Here is a 20,241-nt window from a genome sequence, read left to right as displayed (position 1 = left end):
TTCGTAGCTGATGCTATCATAGATGACATCAGCAAGTTCCGAGCACTAAAGGAGAATGAAGATAGCCGCTTCTGCGAATTAGTGCATCTGGTGAGGAGAAGTTACAACATCCTTGTAAGTGTGGGAAGGCAGCATGACATGGACAACAATCACATGTTGGCCTCTATTGAGAGGAAGTTGAGCCAAGGAGACCGCAAGGTATGGTTCAGATGCCAGGAGAAGGATGAAGATCCAGTATCACTACACATGCTCCTGGAGTGGATGGCCAACGAGATGAAGGCCAGGATGCGTGCCTCAGCCCCGCTACGTAGTGAATCCCGCAAAGGAGCTGTTGGTTTCTGTGCGCAGAAAGACACGAAGCCAGATAAGGAGCGGAAGTGGGTTCAAACACCTAGTGCCAAAGACAGGTGTTGGATCTGCCACTCATCAGACCACTGGATAGACCAGTGCAAGAGGTTTATCTCCAAACCAGCATCAGAAAGATTGCAGATTGCCAAGGAGAATCGGGCTTGTTTTAGCTGCCTTAAGCAAGCAGAGAGGGGGCATTTGATGGCAACATGCAATAGACGCAGACAGTGTCCAGACGGATGAGACAAGGCCAAAGGTGTAAATTCTATCACCATCCATTGCTGCACCTGGAGTGGGTACCGAGGCAAGATGATAGTTTGGAGCAAACCCAACGAGGTCAAGTGGGAGTCGCTACAGTTGTAGCTAAGGAGTCTCTTCTACCCATTGTTTTGGCAGAGGTCTTAGGATGCAATGGTGATATGAAGGAGGGAAACGTGTTGCTAGACTCTGGTGCCCAGATAAGCCTTATCCGGCAGGAGTTAGCAACAGAGCTGCAGTTAGAGGGCACACCAACAACCATTACCATTTGCAAGATTGGAGATGAGCAGGAGCTTCTGCACACTAACATCTACAAAGTGCTAGTTAGAGGGAAAGGTGAAGGTGGCAAGCCTTTTACTGTGTCAGCCATAGGAATTCCGTGCATTAGCGAGCATGTACAGGCTATCAACTTGGACGATCTAGCAAGGAAGTTTCGCATAAAACGGAAGGATCTACATAGAAGTAGTGGACCTGTGGACATTTTGATAGGAGTTGACCACACAAGGTTTCATTGCGGTGAAACCAGGGAAGTTGGCAACTTTATTGCTAGAAAGTCGAGGATAGGATGGGTTATCTTTGGAGCAACACGTGGTGACAGAGTGCAGAGCAGTGCAGTACTGCATGTAAAGTTAGCAGCACCTGTAGATTTGACGGACTTTTGGTCAGTTGAGACAGAGGGAGTGAGGCCTGAAGGATGCCAGTGTATAGAGAGCAGACTCACTAGACAAGAGGTGATAGAGGAACAGGTGATCAGGTCCTCAGCTCACAAGATTGGAAAGCAGTGGCAGATAGCCTACCCTTGGCAACGAGATCCTGAGATGTTGCCTGACAATAAGTGGCAAGCAGAGAAGGTGCTTCAGTCCACCGAGAAGAGGCTTGCCCGGAATCCTGAGCACGCTAAAGCTTATGACCAACAGATCCAGGAAATGGAGGATATGGGGTTTGCCAGGAAGCTTTCACCCCAAGAGATGGAGTGCCATGAAGGGCCAGTACATTATATCTCCCATCATGCTGTTGTGAGAGCTGAGAAAAAGAGTACTCCAATCCGGATAGTATTCAACTCGTCAGCATCATTCCAAGGCCATAGTTTAAACGAGTACTGGATGAAAGGGCCTGACCTCTTGAACAGTCTACCTGGAGTGTTGTTAAGATTCAGGGAGAAGTACATCGCCATATGTGCAGATATCTCCAAGATGTACCACAGGGTGCTCATACCAGAGAGTGACCAACATGTGCACAGGTTTCTTTGGAGAAACATGAATGTCAGTAGAAGGCCAGACGTATACATCATGAAGGTAGTAACCTTTGGAGATAAACCGGCAGCAGCAATGGCGCAGATTGCTCTCAAGATGACTGCTGAGCAGGGGGAGAGTAAATACCCAGAAGCAGCCAATGTACTCAAGAGGAATGTGTACATGGACGATATTTGTGACTCCGTGGAGACGCTTTCTGAAGCAGAGACGCTCACCGGCGATATAGATGAGGTACTTTCGAATGGTGGCTTTAAAGTGAAGGGATGGTTATCAAATAAACCATTGCATGGAGACAGCAAGGAAGGAGAAATGAAGCTGCTAGAAGCCCTTGCTGAAGAGAAAGTGTTGGGTGTCGTGTGGGACAAGAAAGACGATGTGTTCTCATACAGAGTGAAGTTCCGTGAAGGAGTGATGCCTTCAGCCAATGAAGGAAAGAGCCATCTGAAATTCACCAAGAGGAAGATTCTAAGCCAGGTAGCCCGCGTCTTTGATCCCATTGGATTTGCAGCTCCGATCATCGCACGTGCTAAGATGGGTCTACAGAGGTTATGGCAGATGGGTCTTGGATGGGACGATCCATTACCAGAGAAAGAGCAAACTGAGTGGACTAAGTTGTTTGAGGAGATGACTTTGCTCAACAATGTCAAACTGAGGAGATGTCTTACACCACAAGATGCAAGAGGCAAGCCAGTTCTGTGCATTTTCAGTGATGCTTCAGAAAGTGCATATGGTACATGTGCGTACCTTAGATGGCGGACTGATGACAATAAGTATGAGGTGCGGTTTGTGGCAGCTAAGTCAAAGGTAGCACCACTCAAGACTTTGACGATGCCTCGTCTCGAACTTCAAGCAGCAGTAGTAGCCGCGAGACTTTACAAGGCAATCAGCAAGGAGATAAGGCTGGAGATAGAGAAGGTGGTTTTCTTCGTTGACAGCATGATTGTTTTCCACTGGATCAAGTCGCCTGCGAGAAGCTTCAAGGCGTTTGTGTCAAGCAGAGTAGGGGAAATTCAGAGTTTAACAGATCCCTCACAGTGGAAGCACATCCCAGGAACAATGAATGCCGCTGATGATGTGTCAAGAGGAGTAACTGTTGACAAACTGGCTGAAGTGTGGAAGCATGGCCCTAGCTTTCTCTACACTGATGAATCAGAATGGCCAGTAGATGAGCCCGAGGCAGATCAGCGGGCTGTTGATAGTGAGCAGAGGAAGTCTCAGGCAGTATTCTCAGTACATGAGACAAGTGAATTGCTAGAGTACAAGAAGTTCTCTAAATGGAGAAAATTACTGAGAGTGACAGCCTACGTGATGAGATTCGTTAATATCTTGAAGTCCAGAATCCATAAGGGGCCTCTACCCGACGAGAAGACGACTCTAACTACCACTGAGTTAGAGAGAGCTGAGATGTATTGGATAAAAGTAGCCCAGGAGAGAATCAAGCCACACTTCAAGAAGGGAGACTTCAAGGTGCTCACTTCTTTCATCGATGAGGAAGGGGTGATCAGAGTTGGTGGTAGAGTGGGAAACATGGACATATCATATGAAGCTAAGCATCCTGTTCTACTCCCATATGACCATGGTATTTCACTTCTGATCACTAGGTACATGCATGAATCGGGTCACCATGGTGTAGCAGCGACGACAGCCAGGACAAGAAAGAGGTTCTGGATCCTGAAGGGACACCGGCTTGCTAAGTCGGTAAAGCACCGCTGCGTGGTATGCAGAGCAGCAGCATGCCAGGCAGAGATACAGCAGATGGCCAGCCTACCAAGCATCAGAGTAGCTCCGTTTACGCCGCCGTTTCATTTTACGTCGTGTGATTACTTCGGCCCATATCATGTGAAAGTTAGTCGAAACAAGAAAGCGAAGCACTACGGCGTGATATTTACTTGTTTGAATACAAGAGCGGTTCACCTTGAGCTAGCAGTAGATTGTTCAACGCAAGAGTTTCTGCAGGTTCTCAGAAGGTTTTTCGCGATTAGAGGTCACCCTAAGGTCATCATGAGCGACAACGGTACTCAGTTTGTGGGTGCCAAGCGTGAGTTACGAGAGATGGTGAAAGGGTGGGATGATGTGCAGCTTCGAGATTTTTGTGCAGAGATAGGGGTGGAATGGCAGTTCACCACGCCATTAGCTCCACATCAGAATGGATGTGCCGAGGCACTTGTTAAAAGTTGTAAGTTTGCTCTACACAAAGCAGTAGGTAGTCAGTGTTTAACACCCTTTGAGCTGTACACATGTTTAGTTGAGATAGCAAACCTAGTAAACCAGCGACCCATTGGTAGGATACCGAATGATCCAGATGATGGAAGTTATGTTAGTCCTAATGATATGTTGTTAGGAAGAGCGTCGCGAAGCGTACCCCAAGGTCCGTTTAGGGAGACAGAGAATCCGCGTCATCGCGTCGAGTTCGTACAGCGTATAGTAGATTCGTTCTGGAGACGCTGGTCTCGAGATGTTCTTCCGCTCCTCGTGCCTAGCAAGAAGTGGAACACAGAGCGTCGTAATGTACGCGTGGGGGACGTCGTCATGACCGCAGAAGCAAACGCGGTACGTGGAAAGTGGACAATTGCCAGGGTGATACAAGTGTATCCTGGTGCTGATGGTAGAGTTAGGAACGTACAGTTGAAAACAGCGGTGGGCATATATCGCAGACCAGTTACGAAGATAGCGGTTATTTATCCCACTGAAGGCTACGATGAGAGCGTATAGGATTTATAGACAACTCTGAAAAGGTCTTGAACAGAAACTAGAATAAAACTTCAGTAAAAGTTTTCTATGTATTTGTCTATGTTAATATAATTAAGTCTTGAATTGAGACTAAGGTATATGAGGAAAAGTCCTCATCCGGGGGGAGGATGTTTCGCTGAGCGAAATTTATTTTGTGGTTTTTTCAGCAAGTCGAAAATCTTAGAAGAGATTTTTAGAGTTCAGATTCTTTGTTTCATAAGATAAGAAAAAAGGTTCATTTTGTTAATTATAATATCTGAAAAGCTAGATATTCATTCTCTTTCAGCCTAAATGAAGCATTTAGGTATTTTATAGAAGGTGAATTGGCAATTTAAATATTTGCAATGTCTGTTGTATTCATGATCGATGTTTTTTATAGTAGGATTTGAAATGGCCTTTCTTTGAGTATTTGTTTTTCAAGGATACCTTACTTTCGACTTCGATAAGTAGCGAAGCCATTTTAGTCACTTGTTCGTGTAGTCTGTCGAGCGTCAAGTCACTGGAGATGAGCTCTCCAGTTTTCCCAGTTTTCCAGTTTTTGTCCTGTTTGACAGTGACATCGGTGAGCCCAGTGTTTCGGCAGTAAATTGCTAAGTTCCGGCCAAAGAAGTGAGTTTCTGATATATAGATAAAATGTATTAATTATAAGTTGAATTTCATTCGTTCAACTTCAGTAATCATTGAATCGCACGTGTGAAAGTGAATATTATACGTGTGGTGCTATGCCAGGGACATTACTGTATAATTTGTTGCCGTTTTGACGAAGAGTAAAAGTGGATAAATGTAAAGGGATATAAGAGAAAATAATTTAGGCGAGATTTGGTCAGTTTATAATGACCTGCATTGTGTTTATTTAGTCAGAGCAAGTGAAGTTTTGCTTTGAAATATTGATGTAGATTTCTGGAAAATGTAATTTACAAGCAAGTGGTTTGTACTGTGCAGGGTGTAAATTTCACCTACTTAATTATGCGCACAGCTAGAGCCAAGCTTTATACATAGGGCTTTGCATTGGAAGCAGTCTTCATGTTTTTTAGTTATCTTTGTAACATAAACAGAGAGTTATGTATTGTAGGTTTGTGAAGACTTATTGAGTATAGTTCTGATAAAGGAATTTAGTCACAATTGTAATGTGGATTATTAGGAACAAATGTTGATTTTCAGATTGGGTTGATATTTTGGAAAGATGTGATTTAAACACGTATAATGAGATAGGCTTTTGGATTTCAGCCGTAGCATTTATTTTCGTTAGGCATTTATCAAGATGTTTATGAAAGTATACATTTGTAGTCACAAATGTTTAATAGTTAGTTGCCTTTATGAATTATGCAAATAGAAATGCATGTTTATGTATAGGTACCAAATCACAAGGTTCAGGTTTAGGACAGTTTGGGTATTTAATATACAAGTGGTGTATATTTATGAGTACAAGTTCATTAAGTTGTCATGGTATTAGAGGCACTCAGAAATAAGAAAACAAAGGAAACTTTTTCGTGCAATACTTATTAATTTATTGTATTTTCTGTGCATCTGATTCTCATTACAGATTGAATTTTGATTCTGTGTTGTCTTTGACTCTTCGTTTGAGGAAGCTAATAAAGACGTCATAATCCCATTTCGAGTTTGGAACTTTAGCAATTTGTATCATGGTCAGCGAACCACTAATAATGATAGTACTGACAATTTTACTATTACTACACTACTACATGTACTAATACCGCAATAATAATTCATACAAATAACAGGATTTATATAGCGCCTTTTCCAGAGGATACAAGCTGCTTTCCTTTTAGTCTTGGGGCAAATCAAGAAGAATTTTAGAGGAATGTTGTCAGATGTTTTTTGAAGATGTCAAGTGAAGAACTATTTCTTAAAAATCCAGGAAGTTTGTTGTCCCTTGTGTTACGAGTGGTTTCCTCTACCTGTTGTCCCCAGGTCCTTTGTTCCACAACAACAGAATACACAACACAAAGTGGTTAGATTTCAAGGGCTGATCTTCATTATTGAGCTTCGTTCTTCAACTCCAAATACTAGACTCCCTCGTCCTGAGGACGGTCTGTACAATGTATCTAGATTCGGTCGATACACCCATCACACTTGGGCATGGGGAAACTGATTGAACAGCTCAAAACTTTTTGGAGGTTGTGCCCTATGAATTCATTTTACAGCATGTGGTTACCGGTATATAGATTAATTTGGATGATTTCAAACATGAGATTGAATTTCTCTTTCAATCCAGATGAGCTTCTCCATCAAATGCAGACTGTTGATGCAAGGCTTATCGTGACGGTGCCACCATTTGCCGAGAAATGTCTTAACACCATGAAACGATTCGCCAGAGTTCAGGTTTGTCTTGTTGGCATTTCTACTTATATCCTGCATCATCAGCATGCCAAGTATTCCAATTTTATGCATGCTTGTAATGTACAATAGAAGAAGAAATAAAATATTGTGGATAAGAAGTAGTGTCAACCTGTAACCTGCCAAAGCTTTGCCTGATATAGCAACCAAAAGCAGGTGCAACAGGTGGCTGTAAATGTGTGAAATCATTCTTTGTGTATTGGATGAGAGAAAATAATTGCTCAAGGCTCATTAGTTTGTATCAGTAAGCATTGGTATCGTTGATATGTGACCAGTGTTAGATCTTGGTGGCTCAGCCAAACTGACTCAAGACCGACTTAAAGGTAATACAAAGTTTTGGTACGGGGTTATGAATTTGGTTCAAATGAACATATTGGAAGCATATGCGATTCCCACAATATTTAGTGATCGTTGGCACGGCTGAAACAGAGTCTAAAGTGATGAAATTGTAATAATAAACTGTTTATGTTGTATAGCTCCCTCTCAAGGTCAATATATTAATTCAGCTATAAAACAATGTTTCTTGACTAAAATCGACCGATTGGTTTGGAAATTATATATCACAACTAAATATTCTGAAATTTTCATGGTCGCAGCTGCTAATTGTATGGCCGTAGGCGCTATTTGAAATTCAACAAAATTTACCGGGAGCACCAATAAATTTTTATATTCAATTCATCTCAAAAGCAGAAGTGTTTTAGGGGCTAAATTTTTTAGTGCATATAACACATCCACAGGGGCATCCAAATATATAAAAGAAACACTATCCAGCCAATTTTCACAATTTCCCAAAACTTTGTATTACCTTTAAACTGACAGCCCTAATTTGCCCATTTGGGGTAATGTAATTGTTTGTTTGATCTGAAGTCGGTTCAGTGTCCGTCTCATTTGTGTGAATGAGGTATTACATAGGCTTCAGGGGTGGAAGAGTCCATGAGTTGAATACATGTTTGTTTTATTTGCAAAAAGAATATACAACTTCCAACACGTGAAGATCAAAACAAACTTGTGTCTCAGGAACTTTTGCTATAATCATGCTTTTTTCTAAGAGAAGGTTAAATTCTGGTCTAAAAAGGACGAAAATAACTTCCTCATTCTTTAATGTGTAGAAGAATAAAATAGTAGAATGTCTTGTGAAGAGCATAGCTTAGCTTCAACCTCACTCAAAATATTTTAATCCCGATCAGAAATAGCTTTCTACCAAATTCATTGAAAATTCCAGAGCCACATACATGTAATTGTTTGTGTAAATCCATGTTCCCAACTTTCCTATACAGTATCTCTGTGTGCTATACTTTATAACGTTTAAGGTATAGACCAGTTTTGGAAACGCCCCCCCCCCCCTCTCAAAAAATGAAAATGGAAGCATCATGTTTTGACTAATACGTGATGATACAAATTTTGCCGGGAAACCACCTATTAATTGATATATTTAGTAAATTATCATATCTATCCATGCGGCCTGGATAGATATCGCGTAATCCAATATGCATCTGTCTGCGTGCAGTGCTTGGAACTTTACCAAGACTGGGCTACATTTCTTATCATTTTGATGATTCCTGAACCTTGCAGTACTTATATGCTAGATGATCAACCTTTTCTGATCGTTTCCACAACCTTTCTTTCACAATGCAATCGCATGACCAGAACTGGTCTATACATGTACCTTGATTTTGTACTAGATTATGTTAGAATTTACAAAGATTCCAAACACTCCTAATACGCAGTGTTGGTACTAACTGCATGATTGCTCATCCGGTCCCTGTGACCCTTCATATTCAGCTTATTAATTTTTCAAATATTTTGCCAGATCCCCCTGGCGATTTGTCTTTTCATCCATGTGTCATGCGTGATTGCATTTCAATGTCCATTTATTATTTGGTGCAAACATCTGGACTTTTAAGCAGTTATGAGGAGTCCCTTTTGTTTGAGAACTTAATAGTACCTATAGTGAGTCGACTCACTAGTTGTTTTTATATATTAGAGCATGAATTTTGTTTTTAGACTTGCAATAGAATATTATTTATATTATATTATTAAAATTTTTGTCTCGCCTGCGTAGCGAAAAGCGAGACATAGGCGCCGCTTTTCCAGTGACGGGGGCGGCGGCGGCGTCAACATAAAAAACTTAACCAAGGTTAAGTTTCTTAATTTTAATTTTAATATAATTTTGAAAGTATAGGTTCTTATTCAATGAAACCTGGACTAAAGCTGGAGGGCACCGGCCCCACCGGGCAGAGCTGAGGATAGAAATGGGGTTACATGTACACTGTATATAAATGAATATTGCAAAATTGTTTACTTTACTTGTATCAAAGAGAACTGTTGCAGAGCTAGCGCCATGATATCATTATATATTATCATTAATATTATTATTATTATTATTGTTGTTATTACTATCATTATTATTATTATTATTATTGTTGTTACTATTATTATTAATGTTGTTGTCATTGTTATTATTACCTTTATTTTTGTCTTTCATCAGGATGTTTATGTGTTTGGGGAAGCAGAAGGCTGCAAACCCTTCAAGTCTCTCCTAGCTGATGATGGTAGCGCTTGCCCTGATGTGAAAGTCTCTCTAGAGGACACCTTCGCCCTGCCTTTCTCCAGTGGAACCACAGGCCTGCCAAAGGGGGTCATTATCACCAACAAAACTCTCGTCACTAATCTACGCCAGCTTGAAAGGTGGGTGCAGTTTAGAAATTTAAATTTAAATCAAAATTAAGCTTTTAATATTCATTCAGAAATTTGTCTTTTTTAATAGTAAAAGTTTACAGATCAATTTACAAAAAAAGAAATAATCATAACCATAGACAAATGCATTGGTAATTATTAATCAATAGTTATGAATTGGTGATCAGAAATTTGCTCTGGGCTTTGTTTTTTCAAATTCATAAGGTTAGTACTAGAGTTGCAGTAGGGTTTTAGGTTAGGTTTAGGGCTAGGGCTAGGGATATGTAGCCTGTTGGGTCCGATGTTAAAAGGGAAGTCTACCCTGATATTAATTTGGTTTTGATAGAATCAGAAATAAGAGAAAAAGGTCAGTAAATGTTTGAGCAATAAAAAAGTTATGAATTTTTTAAGTTGTGATCAATCAAACACAAATTGGTGAGTCTGTGACGCATCATGCGGACCCCCCTCCCATTTGCACTGTACTATAACAAAATTTAAACAAAAATATTTTTCCTGTAAGAAAATTTTCAATCATACATTCACCCTATATATAAGTATTGCAAATTTGTTTTTATACCACCCCTTTATGAAACAAATCTATTCCATCATTAATAACTACAAAAAGAAAGTTTATGACATTTTCTGTACAGAGGAAATGGGAGAGGAGCTTGCAAGATGCATGCACTGATCTGTTTCTCTCATTTTTAAAATAAAAACCTACTTATAATCAGGGTAGACTTCTCCTTTCATAATAATAATAATAATAATAATAATGGTGGCTTCTAATATAGCGCACATGTCCTTCACGTTGTGATGCTCCTGGCGCTGCCCCAACAGGGGAGTGTGTCACAAAGACTAAGATCAACTTTAAGTTGGACTTAACTATGGCAGGCTGTTCATGCCACTGTTTGCTCTCACCATTATGATCTTTAGATAATATTTTTTTCTCTAGGGGACACCTTCGCTTGCCTTTCCACTAGACTACGACACCTCTACATATTCTGTATATTCCTAATCTCTATCTTTCCTCATCCATCCCTCGCTCCCTCAGTCATCCTGATCTAACGGATACACATCCAGGAGACACCGTTCTTGCCTTGCTGACATACTTCCACTGTGTATTCCTAATCTCTATCTTTCTTCATCCATCCCTCGCTCCCTCAGTCATCCTGATCTAACGGATACACATCCAGGAGACACTGTTCTTGCCTTACTACCATACTTCCACTGTATATTCCTAATCTCTATCTTTCCTTATCCATCCCTCGCTCCCTCAGTCATCCTGATCTAATGGATACACATCCAGGAGACACTGTTCTTGCCTTACTACCATACTTCCACTGTATATTCCTAATCTCTATCTTTCATCATCTATCCCTCGCTCCCTCAGTCATCCTGATCTAACGGATACACATCCAGGAGACACCGTTCTTGCCTTGCTGCCATACTTCCACTGTTACGGTCTGATAATTATCATGCTTCATGGGCTACGTGCTGGGGCCAGACAGGTCACCATGTCAAGATTTGAACCGGAAGTCTTCCTAAAAACTATCCAAGATTATAAGGTATTTTACATATATGTTACAAGGCAATGACGAACAGTCGAGCTGTTTCGCAACGTCGATTCTCTCTCGCTCTCTCTCTCTCGCTCTCTCTCTCTCTCTTTGCATTCAGTCCCCGGTTCTCGAGTCCTTCACACGCGGAAGAATACAAGGAATAGCTGCCCTCCAGCCATTCCTATTTTGGAGTGTCTTTTGGCTGTCAAACTAATGCCACGAGTCCTTTCTTTATTCTGAAAACTTCAGTGTAAAAATACATGTATATACAAAGTAGACTGTATAATTTCTTCATTTTTTTTTGTCTGGAGGGATTCCTTACTTTTGCTATAAATGGTTGGCAGGTATGTAAATGTCTATGTAGGAGCACAAGGAGGAAGGAAAGCTCAGAAAATTGGTTACCAACAAAATGACAAGTCTCAGGGGTAGAGAAACAATTAATGTATCAAATACATGGACCTTCTTAGAGGATTAATTAGAGCAGTACCAGCGCAAAAAACCACAACAAAAACAGATCCCCTTAATATTTGAGTACATGCAGTTGTTGCCTAGCTGTCATCCATTGTCAAAAATCAGGGTCCCGTCTAATAATGAATTGATATTAATCGCAAGGTATCTGCAATTGATATCAATCAAAACTATGTCCATAAGAGTAAGGGGAATACAAATTTGTGATTGCTTTGGGTCAATCGCAACTCTTTATAATACAGGTATATATGATTCTTTGGACCTCCCTTCAAAATGCTTTTGCTACTGTTTGAGTTATTGTGCATCATACATCACAGGTCAAAGGTCACAAATTCAGGGGAAGAGCCATCAAAGGTCACAAATTCAGCTGTGATGTATTAATAGTTCAAGACACAATTTTCAGCATAATTTCAAAATGGGTAAACCGTTGTCAAGCTTTCCACTAAATCCCTTGTTGCGATTTATTATCCTGTAAGAAAAGCCCCTTTAATATTGAGTTATCAAGCCCCCACCCCCCCCCCCCCCCTCACTCCTTTTGAACTTTAACCTTTGCTCATGATACAGGTCAATCTACTGTACCTGGTTCCTCCCATCATTCTCTTCCTGGCCAAACACCCAGTTGTGGACAAGTTTGACCTTTCATCCGTCAGTCTGATATTTTCTGGAGCCGCATCTCTAGGGGGCGAACTATCAGCGAGTGTGAAAACGAGACTAGGGATCAAAATCATCAAACAAGGTAATATATTTTCTGAATTAAAAAATAAATAATCCTGTGTGTGTGTAATTGGGTTTTTAATGAATAAATGATCCCAGAGACTTTCTGTAATACCACTCATTACTATTGCTACTACTACCGTAAATCTCCTTGTATAAGGCGCACCTGTGTATAAGGTGCACCCCTATATTGCGGGGGGGGGGGGGGGAAGAAGAAGAAAAAAAAAGGAAAAAAATAAGTTTTTGTTTGTTTGCTTGTTGTTGTTTTGTAGCCGAAAAGCCACGCGGGGAAGGACCTTCATTTAACATCGAGGTGCAGTTGAAGGCGCTGATTTGTGCTTGTGAACTTGTCACTAATAAAAGTAATAATGTCGTCTTTAGAAGAATGTGTAAGATCATTAATGTAAATTAAAAACAATAGAGTACCTAGGAAAGAACCTTGTGGTACACAATTTGTTATAGAAAAAAAATTTGAGGAATTATTATTATGAACTACATATTGAGATTAGAAAGATTACTTTCAAACCAAGATGACAGACAAATTTGAGTGTTGTTGTAGTTTCCGAGTGGTGAGTCAACACACTGATTACTGAGCTGGGAAAAATAAAATGTACCTGTGTATAAGACGCTTTATACACAGAGATTTACGGTATAAGTGTTACTACTACTACTACTATTTCTACTTCTACTTCTACAACTGCTACTACTTCTACTACTACTTCTCCTACCACTATTGTAACTTGTTCAGTTCAATTTAAAATGGGTAGGGATAAATGTCAGTGCGCAGTTGTAGGTAGGTGCGTAACATGATCAGAGTATTCACTGTTTTCTGTTACATATTTGCAGCAAGAAGAAAAGCAAATAATTACACAACAAAAAAATCCCTCATTTTATATTTTTATATCAATAAAATTAAATTTATGGCCAAAATAATCCATTCTGACTTCTTGCCAAATAAAATCAAATGAAGAAGAAGAAACTACTGCTACTTCTACTTCTAATGATTGTGATAATATAAAGATTATTATTTTATTGAATCATACCAGAATCAAGATATTTGCAATTAATTGAAGAGTCATTGAAAATAAAGATTAACACAATACATAAAATATGACAAATAAATATCAGGCAGTGTATCGATAAAACCAAGCCCATGGAATCACCAAGGGAACATTGGGTAAGCCAGTCCAAGAACCCTGGGTGAGACCAACGCACACCCCCCCCCCCCCTCCCCCCCATGCCTCGAGCACCGCCAGGCCCAGGGCTCTATGAGACAGACTCAATAGACATTCGGCCCAGTTTGTATAAAATTGTTATATTATAGGGTTGTTATGGTTATTCCCTCATGTTGTTACCTTTGTCTTTCATGAACAGCTTATGGTTTGACAGAATCTGGACCTGTTTTAACCCTCTCCCCCTCCTCTAAGGACGTCCCGTCGAGCGTTGGAAAGCTCGTACCCAACACAGAGGCAAAGGTAAAAAGAAGGATTTAAATGTATATGTGTCTTTAGTATTATCAGATCTGGGGGGTGTTTCACAAAGACTTTAAGTTGGACTTAACTATGGCAGGCCGTTCATGTCACTGTTTGCTCTCACCATTTACTGGCATTGGTCTCTCGAGGGACGTATAAATCATGGTCGCAAATCTACATAATTTATTTCATAGTTCACTATTGAAGGAAAAAATATCATCTAAAGATCATAATTGAGAGACCAATATAGTGAGAGCGACCAGTGGCATGAATGGCCTGTCATAGTTAACTCAACTTAAAGTCGATCTTAGTCTTTGAGAAACACCCCCCTTGGTAGGCCTATTACATGGAACACACTACAATCAGTTTGACAATCAATCGTGGTTCTCTTTTCCACATGTAACTTCAAGAGTTCTAGTCATATAAAAACTACATGTTAATTCACATGGAAAGTTTTTTACCTCATCATTGTTCATTATTCTTTTCTTAATGAACCACAACTTTGTCCTCCCCCTCTCACTCTTCCTTTCTCTTTTTCTTCTTCTTCTTCTTTCCTTCTTTTGTTAGTTATTTTACTGATCCAGGGTAACCATCGTCCATCTTGTTTCTATATTCTTCCTGCATGTTGTGGATCCCGTGTCAGGAGTTTTGCTTGGTCAAAAGCAGGAGAGTTAGCTCTAGACATATTTTTTTATTTTTATGCCTCTGTTACGAAGTAGCCGGAGGCATTATGTTTTCGGGTTGTCCGTCCGTACGTCCGTACGTCCCGTTCTCGTGATCGCGTTATCTGAAGAACCGATTGATGGATTCCTGCCAAACTTTAGTCATGTATGTATCTTGCAGAGCCGATGAACTGATTAGATTTTGGGGTCACGAGGTCAAAGGTCAAAGGTCACAGGGCTCATTATGTATGCAAAAACAGCTCGTGATCGCGTTATCTCAAGAACAGATTGATGGATTCCTGCCAAACTTTGGTCATGTATGTATCTTGCAGAGTGGATGAACTGATTAGATCTTGGGGTCACAAGATGAAAGGTCAAAGGTCACAGGGCTCATTATGTATGCAAAAACAGCTTGTGATCGCGTTATCTCAAGAACCGATTGATGGATTCCTGCCAAACTTAGGTCATGTATGTTACTTGCAGAGCCGATGAACTGATTAGATTTTGGGGTCATGAGGTCAAGGTCAAAGGTCATGCGGCTCATTATGTATGCAAAAATAGCTTGCGATCGCATTATCATTAGAACAGATTGATGGACTCCTGCCAAACTTAGATCATGTATGTATCTTGCAGAGCCAATGAACTGAGTAGATTCTTGGGTCATGAGGTCAAAGGTCAAAGGTCATGGGCTCATTATGTATGCAAAAATAGCTTGTGAACGCATTCTCATTAGAACTGACAGATGGATTACTATTTAACTCAGGACATCTTGCAGAGCCAATGAACTGAGTAGATTTTAGGGTCATGAGGTCAAAGATCAAAGGGTCATATATGTATATAATGGATTACAATTGAAATTGATTTGAAAAATTTCTTCTGTTTTGGTTTGTAAAATTGCTCCATGACGGAGGCATCATTTTCGACTGCGCGCAGTCGAAGTTCCATCTAGTTTTATCTCAATTCAATTTACTTTATTTAGGTTGTGGATACTGTAACCAGAAGCGTTGCTTTGTGAAGATCTGGGTCCTATTTCATGAAACTTTATATCAATAACAAGTGACAATAATTGTTATAAGCTACTGAAATCTTTGCATTTGATTGGCTGTGAGCAGATTCGTCATTGATGATAGATCGGTGGCATTTTTTATTAATAACAGGGCCCTAGCTGGGTCCTATTTCATGAAACTTGTTATCAGTAATAACTGCCACAGACCTACATTTATGACAACTCTATACAAAGCCAATCCAATGTAAGGTGTAAGGGTTTCTTGTTATTGATATCAAGTTTGATGAAACAGGGCCCAGATCTTCACAAATTAAGGCTCCTGTTACAGTATCCACAACCTAAATAAAGTAAATTGAAATGAGATGAAGAACCCAAAATATTTCTATCCTGCTTTTGACCAAGCAAATCTCCAGACACGGTATCCACAACATGCAGGAAGAATAAAGAAACAAGATGGACGATGGTTACTCTGGATCAGACTTCCTTTCTCTGGATGCCTTTAAAAGGGCATTGAAGGAAGCGTCCAACTGATGGCAGCACATCACTGTCCACGTTTTTAACAGCACATCACTGCAGTGCGTAATCTTCATTGTATGAAGTAGCATTTACCGAGGAAGAAGAAGAAGAAGAAATAACAAACATAAGATAGTTAGCTGAAGACATATTTGGGTAAGAATTGTTCATCTCCTTTGTATTTTCTCCCTGTAGGTTGTGGATACCGTGTCAGGAGAATTGCTTGGAGAGGGTCAGGATGGTGAGCTCTTGTTCAGAGGACCTCAGATCATGCCAGGTTACCTCAACAATCCTGAGGCAACAGCAAGGACCCTCGACGCAGACGGATTCCTGCATACAGGTTTGGTTTAATAGTCATTGTGTTTCCATCTTTCATCTTCCTTTGCATTAGTAATCATCTTGTTCTTCCTACTTCAAGCTTTCCTTCCTCTTCTTCCTTCTGTCTGAGATGCGCTCCTTCTTCCTTCCTTCTTTTTTCACTTCTCTTTCACTCCTCTCATCTTTCTCCCTATACTTCTTCTACTATCCTTCTTCTTCTTATTCTTCCTTTTCTTTTTCTTCTTTTCTTTTCCTTCTCCTTCCTCTTCTTTTTTTTCCCTCTCTACTCTTTTCTCTTTTCCTCTCTCCTTTCTTCTTTTTTTTTCTTCTCTTCTTTTTTCCTTCACATCTTTTTCTTCTTCTTCTTTGTTGTCTAACATGTTTGTTTCATCTTCTTTTTCTTATTCTTCCTCTTTTTTTAATTCTTCCTCTTCTTTGTTTTCCTGTTCCTCGTTATTTTCTCCTTACCTCTCTTATACTGCTTTCAAACTGGCTTCTATCGGAGTCACACCGATGAAAATACCGATTGAATTTTCCTTATGTAAACAAAGGTGAAACCGCTGTTTTCTCCCTGTCGTTTTCATACTGCCGGTGAAATTCACTCGCTGTGGCGAGCCCTTGCCGGAAGTGAAGAATTATTGCGTAATTATTAAGCACGCGCTCCATCTAGCTAGCATGCAGCATGTTCAACCATAAGTCAACAAACACAGCTGGTTACGATAAAGCGCGCGTATACTGTGACCTTTGACCATTTTAATCGCTGTTTTAATCGCCTTTTTCTTCCGAACGCTTTCATACTGGCGGTTTCACCGGTGTCACACCGATAGAATGAGAAGTTCTCCTGCTCTTGAGCAGGAGAATTTAATCGCCTATTTCTCTTCTTTTCATCGGCTATTTAATCGCCTTTTTCTCCTCTGTTGCTTTCATACTGGCCATTTCATCGGATGCGTCCGGATGCATCCGATGAAAATCAGGCCAGTTAGAAAAGGGTATTATTGTCTGATTTTGTGTCTCCAGACCCTAGTTTGATGAATGTTGTGGTGATGATGTCTGACTTAAGCCTTTCTGCACTAGTTTGGCCAGGAGGGATTAGACCTCCCTGCATGGTCACTAACAGGCGGTTACACCTATGTCATCAAATCTGCCCTCAAATAACATAAGAAAAAGGGGACCATGGGGGGACCAATGGTCATCGATTAGGCATTGTTTGCTATATAGAGGGTGCAAGTAGCTATAAGTAGTGCAGTGGGGCTTTAAGAGTTAAAGTCCGCGTATTAATTTCAAGAGCAATTTTGGATGTGTATAGGATGTGCATATTGTTCCATTGTACGCCTTCACTAACAGAGTGTTTTATTTCCTGCAGGGGACATAGGCCACTATGACCAAGATGGTTTCTTCTACATCGTTGATAGGCTCAAAGAACTTATCAAGTATAAAGGTTATCAGGTAGGCAATTTACTTTTTGCCTCCTTTCCCGCATAACACCTACCCCTAACTTGAATCTCCTCCTTGTATATCTCTCTCTCCCCCTTCCAAATGTCCATCTATTTCTCCATTCATCTATTCTTCTATCCATCCATTTACATGTGTTAATTCATCCGTCTGTCCATCAACCCATCTATCCATCCATTCTTGCATCCTTCCATCCATCTATTCACTCATCCTTTCAGCCCCCCCCCCCACCCATATATCCATCCATCCTTCCATCTATCATTCCATCTATCATTTAATCCTTCTATCCATCTCCTTCATCTCCAGGTTGCTCCGGCCGAGCTGGATGCTCTCCTCCTCACCCATCCCTCCATCACGGATGCCATCAATTAATCCTTCTATCCATCTCCTTCGTCTCCAGGTTGCTCCTGCTGAGCTGGAGGCTCTAGCTCCTCACCCATCCCTCCATCACGGATGCCATTAACTAATCCTTCTATCCATCTCCTTCGTCTCCAGGTTGCTCCTGCTGAGCTGGAGGCTCTCCTCACCCATCCCTCCATCACGGATGCCATTAATTAATCCTTCTATCCATCTCCTTCGTCTCCAGGTTGTTCCTGCTGAGCTGTTGGCTCTCCTCCTCACCCATCCCTCCATCACGGATGCCATCAACTAATCCTTCTATCCATCATCCCCTTCGTCTCCAGGTTGCTCCTGCTGAGCTGGAGGCTCTAGCTCCTCACCCATCCCTCCATCACGGATGCCATCAACTAATCCTTCTATCCATCTCCTTCGTCTCCAGGTTGCTCCTGCTGAGCTGGAGGCTCTCCTCCTCACCCATCCCTCCATCACGGATGCCATCAACTAATCCTTCTATCCATCTCCTTCGTCTCCAGGTTGCTCCTGCTGAGCTGGAGGCTCTCCTCCTCACCCATCTCTCCATCACGGATGCCATCAATTAATCCTTCTACCTATCTCCTTCGTCTCCAGGTTGCTCCTGCTGAGCTGGAGGCTCTCCTCCTCACCCATCCCTCCATCACGGATGCCATCAATTAATCCTTCTATCCATCATCCCCTTCGTCTCCAGGTTGCTCCTGCTGAGCTGGAGGCTCTCCTCCTCACCCATCCCTCCATCACGGATGCCATCAACTAATCCTTCTATCCGTCTCCTTCATCTCCAGGTTGCTCCTGCTGAGGTGGAGGCTCTCCTCCTCACCCATCCCTCCATCACGGATGCCATCAATTAATCCTTCTATCCATCTCCTTCGTCTCCAGGTTGCTCCTGCTGAGCTGGAGGCTCTCCTCCTCACCCATCCTTCCATCACGGATGCCATCAATTAATCCTTCTATCCATCATCCCCTTCGTCTCCAGGTTGCTCCTGCTGAGCTGGAGGCTCTCCTCCTCACCCATCCCTCCATCACGGATGCCATCAACTAATCCTTCTATCCATCTCCTTCGTCTCCAGGTTGCTCCTGCTGAGCTGGAGGCTCTCCTCCTCACCCATCCATCCATCATGGATGCCATCAACTAATCCTTCTATCCATCTCCTTCGTCTCCAGGTTGCTCCTGCTGAGCTGGAGGCTCTCCTCCTCACCCATCCTTCCATCACGGATGCCATCAATTAATCCTTCTATCCATCTCCTTCGTCTCCAGGTTGCTCCTGCTGAGCTGGAGGCTCTCCTCCTCACCCATCCATCCATCATGGATGCCATCAACTAATCCTTCTATCCATCTCCTTCGTCTCCAGGTTGCTCCTGCTGAGCTGGAGGCTCTCCTCCTCACCCATCCCTCCATCACGGATGCCATCAACTAATCCTTCTATCCATCATCCCCTTCGTCTCCAGGTTGCTCCTGCTGAGCTGGAGGCTCTAGCTCCTCACCCATCCCTCCATCACGGATGCCATCAACTAATCCTTCTATCCATCTCCTTCGTCTCCAGGTTGCTCCTGCTGAGCTGGAGGCTCTCCTCCTCACCCATCCCTCCATCACGGATGCCATCAACTAATCCTTCTATCCATCTCCTTCGTCTCCAGGTTGCTCCTGCTGAGCTGGAGGCTCTCCTCCTCACCCATCTCTCCATCACGGATGCCATCAATTAATCCTTCTACCTATCTCCTTCGTCTCCAGGTTGCTCCTGCTGAGCTGGAGGCTCTCCTCCTCACCCATCCCTCCATCACGGATGCCATCAATTAATCCTTCTATCCATCATCCCCTTCGTCTCCAGGTTGCTCCTGCTGAGCTGGAGGCTCTCCTCCTCACCCATCCCTCCATCACGGATGCCATCAACTAATCCTTCTATCCATCTCCTTCATCTCCAGGTTGCTCCTGCTGAGGTGGAGGCTCTCCTCCTCACCCATCCCTCCATCACGGATGCCATCAATTAATCCTTCTATCCATCTCCTTCGTCTCCAGGTTGCTCCTGCTGAGCTGGAGGCTCTCCTCCTCACCCATCCTTCCATCACGGATGCCATCAATTAATC

At 41.8% G+C, this 20,241-nt stretch overlaps 1 protein-coding gene across 3 annotated transcripts in view; it reads left to right on the top strand.

Annotated features, from left to right (window-relative positions):
- LOC581946 (4-coumarate--CoA ligase 1-like) overlaps positions 1–20,241 on the top strand; it is a 33,555-nt gene that overhangs the window by 5,823 nt on the left and 7,491 nt on the right. For 2 of the 3 annotated variants that reach the window (XM_030982691.1, XM_030982689.1), the window contains 7 exons: positions 6,826–6,932; positions 9,436–9,635; positions 11,014–11,188; positions 12,212–12,383; positions 13,736–13,836; positions 16,210–16,354; positions 17,696–17,778. In XM_030982691.1, coding sequence (XP_030838551.1) covers positions 6,826–6,932; positions 9,436–9,635; positions 11,014–11,188; positions 12,212–12,383; positions 13,736–13,836; positions 16,210–16,354; positions 17,696–17,778 — 983 coding nt within the window. Of the gene's footprint in view, positions 1–6,825; positions 6,933–9,435; positions 9,636–11,013; positions 11,189–12,211; positions 12,384–13,735; positions 13,837–16,209; positions 16,355–17,695; positions 17,779–18,184; positions 18,344–20,241 lie in introns of those variants that run through there. The other variant, XM_030982690.1, reaches the window with a different exon arrangement.

The sequence above is a fragment of the Strongylocentrotus purpuratus genome, unplaced genomic scaffold, assembly GCF_000002235.5.
Source record: "Strongylocentrotus purpuratus isolate Spur 01 unplaced genomic scaffold, Spur_5.0 spur5_scaffold_13, whole genome shotgun sequence".
Lineage (NCBI taxonomy): Eukaryota > Metazoa > Echinodermata > Echinoidea > Camarodonta > Strongylocentrotidae > Strongylocentrotus > Strongylocentrotus purpuratus.
This window is presented reverse-complemented; position numbering and strand designations above follow the sequence as displayed.